The following is a 10,273-nucleotide window of genomic DNA, read 5'->3' as shown; positions in this document are numbered from 1 at the left end:
TTGCTCGATATGTTCGGCTCGGTTTTATGCGTTAAAACCTCACCGAGGTGGAGAATGTAGAGAAAAAGACGTTTCTCTCTCTCTAGTGTTAAGGGCGCGCCCGCGCTCTAAGTATGCCTGGACAAGGCGCGTGGTGCGCTCATGCCTTTGGCGACCTCTCAGAGAGAGATTGTAAGAGAACAATTCTTAGTGAGTTGAGTGTTCATTCTTTGTGAGTGAATTGAGAGATCTTGTAATTTGTTATTCTTGACATCAAGGAAAACTTGGAACTCGCAGTGTGGACGTAGGCAAATTGCCGAACCATGATATATCTTTGTCTTGTGGCTTGTTCTCATTTACATTAATTGTTTTACTTTATATGTTTGTTATTTGATATTGAGAAGTGTGAGATATTGCTTGGAGGGTGTTGAAGTCTTGTCTAGTGAGAAGGATCGATCCTTATGTAGAATTGATCTATTTGTTGTGGATAACGTTGTTTCCGCATTGTCTTATTCACAACAGAAACCATTTATGCCAACAATAATGTCGTAGTTCCATGTTTTTCTAGGTTCACATAGATTCATGAATACTGCATTACTACATTCGTAAGTGCGACCTAATATATCTACCAGACCAGACTACATCTGAAGCTGCTGATGAGCTCTTGTGGAGTTATGAACCCCTAGTCCATCAGGTGAAGTGGCCATGCGGTCCATGCGTCAAGAACTCCAAAGTCTGAGATCCAAAGCACACCCCATGGGTGGATTGAGGGAAGAAGAAAATTCAGTCATTTTTTACAACTTAATTCTCCATGTGAGGATTGATAGTAACTTGTAGTCTATGAACCAGAAGGGCTAAAATAAGGACAGATTTCCAAGTCATTTAGTGCAGCTTATCTTTGAACTAACCTGCACTCGGATAACTCGATGTTTTTTTCATTGTGGGGGGTAGGTGCACTGATATAAAGTTAAATATATATGAATGAAAAACAGATTAGTTAAGACGCGCATCATGTTAGACAGAGCAACAAAACTGCTCTGATATTCATATGGATGCCAACATTGTTTGTGGTTTTAGTTGAACTTAAATGTACATAGCTACGAACCATCTTATTTTTCTTGGTTAGAAATGAAATATGTTGATTCATAAATTGTGGACAACTAGAATGATGATGTCTATTGAGCATTGAAGCTAAATCAGAGATTGGAAATATGTGACGGCCGGGACAGCAATCAATATACCATCTGAAGATTAATTTGTGAAGAAACTCAAGTGAAATGCATTGGCTCGCAATGGTCCGATAAAGCGAAGAAGACCATAAAACATACAAAAGGCAATAGAAAGTTAGAAACCAACGCAGTAATAGGTCATGAAATGTGTTGCACTAAGGATTAGTTAGCTTTTGAAGAAAGAAAAAGATACAAAAAGGAAATATTCTCTACTTTCGGCTATGAGCTCTTTCATAAACAGAGAAGATGCCATTCAGCTTTCGTATTACGCCATAATCTCACCTCTTTTGTTTGTCATTTCATGATTATCATTTACTTGTTTAGATGTAATTAATTGAGGGCTGGCGCTTTCTTCTGTTTTTCTGAATTCAGATTCTTTGCGTTGAAACACAGCCTATACTAACATGGGAAAAAGTTGGTAATAGCGTATAACTTATCTCTTCCTTTGCTTTCCCTGCATTTTATTCTTTATATATACCTCTTCAAATTTTCTATATTAAAACCTTTCACAGAGAGGGAGAATAAGAGGTGTGGTATGGAAGAACAAGTTGAATTGGTTGGAAAAGCCTTTGTAGATCACTATTACCTCCTCTTTGACACCAGTAGACCTTCTCTTTCCTCCCTATATCAACCAACTTCTATGCTCACCTTTGAAGGTCAGAAAGTTCAAGGTGGAGATGATATAGCTAATAAGCTCAACCAATTACCATTTGAGCATTGTAAACACTTTATCACAACCATTGATTGTCAACCCTCTTCTGTTACTGGCGGCATTCTTGTCTTTGTTAGTGGCAACCTTCAGTTGGCTGGTGAAGAACACCACCTCAAATTTAGCCAGGTAAATAACATCCTAGCTCTCTCTCAAAATTCCTAATTATTAAGGTCTAATGTGTGAATAACAAATTAGAAATTCATATTATTAGTTTTTTGAAAAGATATAATGCTGGGTTAGGATGACCCCACCTGCATTAGAATCTTAAATAATATTAAATGTACTAGTCGCATCTTCCTCAATGATACTACTTAGAGCATTACATAATGGAGGAAAGAAACAAACATGATCATCATTACAAGAAATATATAATCTATCCAAGTGATTTGCAGCTCTCTTAACTTCTCTATATACATGCATAATAAAAGAGATCTCTACCAGTCTGGTAACATGCTAACATGTCTTCTAGTGCCACCACTCCATGGGGTAGGCTCAACTCCCTTCATGATCTGTATAGCCCTCATGGAATTAGATGATACCATTACTGTTGAAAGATTTAATGCAATGCATTCAGCCTGCCCAATTGCCTCTATTGTTTCCAATTTAATTAGAAATTTATATTTACGATGACATTTCAAAGTATATATAAAATCTTAAGCATCCAAGTCAAAGTCTATTGCCAGCTAGTGGAACAGCCCCTGTAATTTATATATCGTGAATTTCGGATACAAGGCTACACATCTCTTTTTTTTTCGATACATATTGAGATGCCTATCTAAATGCTAATGTGCATTTTAAATGTATAGCCCGTAGCACCAGATTATTATTTGAAATGTACAGCCTATAGCACCAGATTTTAATATGAAAGTATGATTCTATATATGTGAATTAAAACTTTGTATTGGCTTGTTGCAGATGTTTCATTTAATTCCCACACTACATGGAAGCTTTTTTGTGCAGAATGACATATTTCGTCTCAACTATGGTTGAAGACTTCAGCACATTGTTTTAGCTTTATTCCATCTGTGGTTCACAATTGTAGAGAGCGTCGCTATTTGAATAAGCAATTTGAATAAATTTAGCCATAGTAACATTTGTTCATAAAACCATTTTAACTTAGAATAAGGGCTTTAAGCCCATAAAGTACCTTATGGAACTGGTCCTTTTTATTTTATTATTGTTGATCATGGACATGGAGCTGACCCATGGAGACAGCAAATACATTATTTTTTTGGTAAAGTGGCAGCAAATACATGGTTACTATCTACTGTAATTTCTCTCTATATTAAAGCAGAATACAATTAATATGGACAATTACCATTCTAGGTGGCAATTTTTATTATAATAGAACTCTCTCATGTGGATCTACTAAAATTGTCACATAGACTATCTCTCCACTAAAACTCTATACACTTTTCACGAGACATTAACAAAACCCAATTCATCCCATTTCTAAACTCTTCGAATTAATAGGAAAGTTTAACCAACTAAAACTATGTAGACTTTTCACGAGGGAATAACAAAACCCAATTTTCTCTGTTAAAGAGTGATCCACGTGGATCTCTATTGGTTGCGGTCTTTTTACGTGTCTCAATTGAAACAAACTTCTCCTAGAACTCTTTCTCAAACACTGAAAACAGAAGTTTACCAAAACCCATATTCAGTTGTGTCTACGATTCTACGAAACGATGATAATACTGAAGAAGAGAACATTCAAATCAAGGTGTGGTATTCACTTCTTTCTCAAAGTTCTTCACAGTTCAAATAAATTTTCAAGATGTTTCACTCAATAAAAAAGGCAACCATAAAATCCTAAAAATTTACAGAATATGGGTAATTATTATTTTTTTGATGGGTTTTGAACTGTTGGAGAATTGCGCGCTAAAGAACTTTGTTTGTTAATATTCATGTTTGAGCTTTCAATATACTTTACTAACAATCTGACTTTAAAGGTTGAGTGCCACTATCATAAATATCAAATTGCGCTAGCTGAAGGAATTTCAGGTAACGAACTCAAATAACCATACAACTAATTGTTTAAATATAGCTAATTAAAAAGATAAACGCCCTAAAAAAAAATAACTTTGTAGGTGAAGGTCAGCTTCTCTATAAGAGAAGTTTCAAGTGGTCCATTGGGTATGACAAGGCCGAAGACGAAAGTACCAAAAACAGAGTGTGTACGATGGCAGCAGTGATTAAGTCTTTGAAATTCTCTCCCCTTGGTGTGTTGCTTACCATCCATTGGATGCCAGGACGAAGCACATTTTTACCTTCTGACAATTTCATAGCCTTTTAATTCAGTCTCTTGACCAGCAGAAGATACAAAGAAAATAAGATAAGGGGTTTGAGTAGTTTTTTATTTTGAGCTTATTTGAAAGAAACAGTGTAGATTTAAGGTTATGTTTTGGTTTATCAAATCATCACTTTCAAAATCTTGACATTTTGGCTACAGAGATGTAGCCTTTTAAAATAGAGAATTCTCAACCAAGTCAACGTACAATGCACTCAGGACTGGAGAAGTGAAGTAAAGCTAAACTGAAGTGGCATGCCATGGTGAGGGGTAAAGGTAGAAGATTGAGATTAGGAACACATGCAATAATCTCTTTAATAGAGATTGGTGTGAGTTACTCTGACTCTGTAGGAAGAACATTCCAGTTGAAATATACATGTGCAGCAATAGGCTTTGCTTGAAAAGAAAGGAGCAACAGGTGGTTTAAGAACAATGCCTCTGACTCGCAATGGTATACAAGTATCCACATCAATTCCAGAAAAGAATAACGTTCTCGGCAAGGTAATGCTTTTCGTTGTTTCTTTCGAGCTATATATGTTTATTAATTATGTAATAAAAAATTAAATATGATTAAGTGGTTGATTTATTGTAAAGAAGTCAAAACGGTGTGTTGTAAATAAGTCAAAACAAATTTGTAGTGGAGAATACAAAAACAAATATGGAAGAATTATAAACCATTGAGAATGGTAGCCAGCAATATTAGGAAGTACTCGGGACTTAGGAAGACATATATAAAGTGACATAACTAAACAAAGATGTTATTTATAGTTTGTTACATAGTGTTACATAAATGTGATGGTTGTTGGCTTAGATGGAGATGGTAGACATTGACACTGAGTGGTGATATGGGAGATGTTATTCCTGCGGTCGAACTCTAATATATACTTGGAAGTGGAAGTGTATGGTTCGTGATAAATCGGATAATTGTCGTGCATGTTGCTAATGCTATGGTAGTATTAGACGCTGATTTAATTTCATGTCACCATGGCATGCCATGGCGCATGTTAAAGGATTATAGGGTACTGGATGCTATGCTTTAGACATGAGGTTATGCACATTTTATTGCAAAAATTTAATGTTTTCCATATGTAAAGATGTCTTACAATAATTAGAATGTTTTTTTTGTGGTCTAAACTTTACTTTCTAATTTTGAAAGATGTTTAAATTTTGTTTACCATAAATGAAGCCTTGTCGTCACGCAAAATATTTAAAAGATCCCGGCCATATGGCCGGGTCTAAAACCTTGTCTATATACTAAAGCAGATACTCTAAAAGAGATTTTTCTCTCTCCTATGTGGCATTCTAATATGAGAGATAACATTTTCTCTCTCCTATGTGTCACTCTAATATGAAAGATAGTCTTTTCTAATAGCCTACAATCTCACATACATGGAACTTCTTGGGAGAGTTTGAGTGTATCTCTAATTCTTATATTTGGAGAGTTTGAGTGTATTTCCAATTATTATATATTTGATTAAATAAAAAAAATTGCTAAAAAATAGGTGATTTGTAGAACGTAATTTTTTATTACGAATCAAACACTTTTAGTGTTCTAATTCTTATATATTTGATCAAATAAAAAAAAAAATCTAAAAAAATAGGTGATTTGTAGAAGATAATTTCCTATTAAGAATCAAACAATTTTAGTGTTCAAATTCTTATATATTTGATCAAATAAAAAAAATTGCTAAAAAATAGGTGATTTGTAAAAACTAATTCCCTATTACAAATCATACAATTGTAGTGTCTATGATAAAACACCGACTTAATTATTTCGAATATATCATTAATACGGTCTAAAAAATACTATATATTATTCAGTTAATAACTTATTATAGGGTGTAAAATCAACTTCCGACGGTTCCCCACATTCTCTAAGGATTATATGAGATATATCGAATTAGAACACTCAAAATGTTATTCACATAACCCTTTCATATATCTGGAATTTGCATTTGTTGTTGGCTATTAACTTCTTAAGAAGTAGACTCAATATACTTCCCGAGTAAGTGCCCGAATACCCATCATGCACTCTCACATTTTTAACATATGCATTTTTTTTTTCGTTTTTCTTTCTTGAGTCTCATTCTGATTTTCAAATACATGCAGGCTATAATATGATAATACATATTGAAAGTCTAGACCTGTAAAAAGAACACCAACTTATTATGAAGGAGTGCTTTTATTTGCACATTTGATTTATGCTTCTTTGTATGGTATTGTTTCTTTAGAAAATCTAATGATATATCTAATAATCATCCAAACACAACCTCTCATATACATACACTCGAACACTCGATTCAGAAAATGCCAAAATTAACACGAGATCAAATGTCAATGTGCAAACTCAACATTATGAAAGGATCGAACGATCACCGATAGTCATATTTGGAAGACAGGTAGATGTAATGCATGGTTATGTATGTGATGTTGTTTTTCTATTCAATGCATATAGAGCAATAATAGAGTACGTTTACATGTGAATCCATAGAGCTTTTTCCATCATATCCAATAAGTGCTGACTATAACAATCTAGATTTTGTATTCGGATATCATCGGAAAACACAAATAAACTCAAAAGCAAAATTGTATTTGGCACTTGGGACAGTTTCCTTTAGCGCCTAAATGGTAATCAAAACCTTAAATATATGTACTTAACTAATTTCATTTATAAACAATTCATTGGCTTTCTTTAAACTGAATATATACAACCTTTTTACATTTCATTTCAGCTCCTGGAACAGAATTGGATCTAACTCTTATAATAAATACAATATACGATGAATGAAATCACTTTATTCAGGAGCGATGATTAAATTAACTGATCGAGGTGGATATCTTTGGCTTCCTAAGTTTTGTTTTTTTCCCCAAATACAGGAAGATGGGATAGTACTAAAAATAAATTTTCAAAATTTTTGCTCATTCTGAGTGCAAGAAGATGTGATAGTACTAAAAGATATGGGCCAGGATGCTTAAAGAATGTCTATATTATGGAATAGGATCTTGCCAAGTATGTTTCACCTCTCTAACTTCATAAATGGGTGTGGATGCTTATAGAATGTCCATATCATCATAGAGTGGGACCTTGCCAAGTTGTATAATAATATGATGTCCTATATGAGTTACTCTTGGTATTGCATAAGAAAGCTATTATTGAATTTGCATTGTGATGAGCATTTCAAAGTGATGGAACTACAGTTGAACTTGCAATAGCTCAACAACCTTTATTCGATATACAACAAACTTTGGTTACAAAGAGAGTCACCTAAACATTTTTCGGTTGTAGGAATTTTAATAATTTTGGAATAAAATATATCGAAGCTTAAAAATTCTTATGAGTGTTCTACTAATAATTGATGGATGATAATTCTTTGGTCCAAAAGAGTGAAGAGTGTTTGTGTGAATTATTATTATACTTATTTTTGTGGCACTTTATTGATACCATCAAACTTAAGCCTTTCATCATTAGTGCAATATTGGAAGAACTTTGTGGTACTATTTCTTCATCCAAACTTTGTTTTGTAATGTACTTGAAGAAACATTGAGAATAGATAAATCTACTATAAGAAATAAGAAATAAGATGGAATATTTGAGCATTTTATTGTAAGTTCAAGGTGTGTTAGAAGCTTTAAGTTTGGAAAGAGAATGTTATTTGAAAGGCACATTCTTCTTCCATCCATTTGATTATTAGATTGTTCAAATCTAAAAATTAATGGTTATTACTCATTTTACCCACCCAATCTTACGTTAACTCTTTGACATGTTCACATTGACGAAAGACATAAAACAACATGATATTCTCTGTTATTCATGTTGGAATTGAATAAGTATATTTTGCATGTATACAAACAATCACCTAGAAAAAGAGAAAATACTTGGGGGAGTTTTCTAAGTAGGTGAACACATTTTCTTGAAAGAGAATTTTTTTGTTGTATTCATCAATTCATCGTAGAACACGTTCATGTGATTAATCTTTTCAAGTGGGAGTAGTGTATTCTTTGAGGATATGAAAACAATCAATCAATTTTAGTGATTTGATAGATATTTTAGTGATTTGTACACATTAGTACGTAAGCCGAGCAGTGATGATTTACCGCTAAATCACCATAAATCTAAGAAAAATGTTATACAAGCTAGATCGAGTTTAAGATAATTCCATTTGAAAATTACGGGTTAATATCCTAAACCACAAAGTGAAGAGGCTATCTCAATTTGATCATTTAGTTTCCAAGTACTTATGCACCATAATCGCAACTCATTAACGTATTTTGGTTTATTTTCAATAAAAATATATTCTAATTCAGAAATTTGGGTGAGACATTTTGTAAAGCCTTTTCAGCACACAAAATATTTAATAGATCCCGGGAGTATGCCTGGGTCCAAAATCTAGTTTCTTACGGAAGTTGGACCCTTTCTTATAGTTGTTTTAGGCAAGGGGTTTGTAGTCAAGGAAGAATTGGAGATGACAGAAATAACAACGGTGTGTGGACTGAAGTACTGAACTGATTTAGTGATGTTTATATCTAAATCTATTATTGCACAGTGGGCAAAAATGTTTATATGGATTTTCAGGAGGCCACTTCAGCACAATTTTTAAGTAAGGACGTATTCTTAATTACAATCAAGGACATGTTCTTCATTTATTATAAATAGGTCCCTAAGTTGAATTACATCACACCTAGGATCATCTCGAGATTCTCCAGATCTAATCGAGATACAAATAATCAATTACATGCACAATCTTTTAACTAATTTGCCATAACCACGAATCAATACAAACACAAAATTAGATTAAAAAAACAAACCAAATTCAACTATGAATCCTAATAAAACCAAAAAACTCCAAACTACTTAAAAAACCTTCTTAAAACCTCACGAGACAAAAAACCTCCAAACAATAAACCTTCTTATACTTATCTAAGACCTAGTTAACTCCTCAAACTACCTCTATCAGCAACCAAATAACTTCTTTCGAGACACATCTATCATCAGCAACCATCTTCCAAAAGGCTACCTTGAAAGAGCCTGGAACGTTTTCCTTCAAAGAGTAAGTCTAGAAGCAACCATATTCCTGTAAGATACAGAAAAAATATTTAGATTTATATTTTAGTGATCAATTTTCCTTATTCCTTTTCCTATTATGACCGTCCTATTGAAAAATAAAAATTTGGTGATAGAACCAACCTTTACTTTCAAGATGTTGGAAAATAATAATGATGATGTTGATTGTTGATTGTTGATTGTTGTTTATTCCTTCAGCTTCCCTTTCAACTTCAATGACTTCAAACTCTTTAACAGTCCCCTGAATGAATGTTCAGGCTTTTGGTTAAATATCCCTTAACAAATGACCCATTTTGATACCCAATAGGCTGGTTGCTTGCAATTAAGCTATCTATCCCTGTGATTGGTGATGAAAGCTGCTCAACTGTAAGGATTGAAGTCAAACTTGCTGTGTAGCTAGAAGTGACCACCATCAAAAGGAAAAGCCAAACCATCATCACCATCCTTCTGACTGTGCTCACAATATCTCCTTCTATTAGTCATTTAATAAACAGGAATGATGATTAGCCTCAATATACAAAATTTAAAAATTGCTGAGCAAAACATATCGTTAGTGTATAAAATCTATAGTTTTCCTTACGATTTGTCTTGAAAAGTGTGGAAAAGCTAAACCTGCAAGAGGAGATTATGAGAGGTAAGTTTGGAGAGTGATCTAGAGCACAGACGCACACACATAAATTACATGCACAAGGAATTTATCCACACACATAAGGCAGAAAGACACGAGATATCACAAACAAGAAATAAATACCACAAACATAAAAAGAAATTTTTTTTTTACTAAAGGGCTAAACATAGAGAAGATAATAATGTCATGGAGTACCAAATGCTGTTTCATACATCAGTTAGACTTACAGAAACATGGTTATGATCTGTTGCCTTGGTGGACCTCGGAAGTCATCATTGATCCGATGCTTGAGTATCCAGATAACCACTCCAATCACGATAAGAAATGCTCCAGTTACACACCACATTTCCACTGTAAATGGCTTGAGGAATAC

At 33.7% G+C, this 10,273-nt stretch overlaps 1 protein-coding gene and 1 long non-coding RNA gene across 2 annotated transcripts; both read left to right on the top strand.

Moving 5' to 3' along the window:
* The first annotated feature begins 1,673 nt into the window (after positions 1 to 1,673).
* Positions 1,674 to 3,159, top strand: LOC147476515 (nuclear transport factor 2B-like). The gene is made up of 2 exons (XM_086584296.1): positions 1,674 to 2,046; positions 2,836 to 3,159. The coding sequence occupies exons 1-2, from the start codon at positions 1,744 to 1,746 to the stop codon at positions 2,908 to 2,910; spliced, it is 378 nt and encodes a 125-aa protein (XP_086440422.1). The 5' UTR covers positions 1,674 to 1,743; the 3' UTR covers positions 2,911 to 3,159.
* Positions 3,160 to 3,351: 192 nt separating this feature from the next.
* On the top strand, positions 3,352 to 4,878 carry LOC147476514 (uncharacterized). Its single transcript, XR_015208967.1, has 3 exons — positions 3,352 to 3,643; positions 3,873 to 3,924; positions 4,011 to 4,878. It is a non-coding gene; the product is annotated as an uncharacterized LOC147476514 (long non-coding RNA).
* The last annotated feature ends 5,395 nt before the right edge of the window (positions 4,879 to 10,273 follow it).

Source organism: Coptis chinensis, chromosome 9 (assembly GCF_015680905.1).
Source record: "Coptis chinensis isolate HL-2020 chromosome 9, ASM1568090v1, whole genome shotgun sequence".
NCBI classification, from domain to species: Eukaryota; Viridiplantae; Streptophyta; class Magnoliopsida; order Ranunculales; family Ranunculaceae; genus Coptis; species Coptis chinensis.
This window is presented reverse-complemented; position numbering and strand designations above follow the sequence as displayed.

Bases quoted from the DNA above. Each gene is read 5' to 3' on its own strand.
- LOC147476515 (XM_086584296.1), top strand. From the start codon at position 1,744: ATGGAAGAACAAGTTGAATTGGTTGGAAAAGCCTTTGTAGATCACTAT. The intron at 2,047-2,835 runs GTAAATAACATC...GGCTTGTTGCAG, and splicing joins ACCACCTCAAATTTAGCCAG to ATGTTTCATTTAATTCCCAC.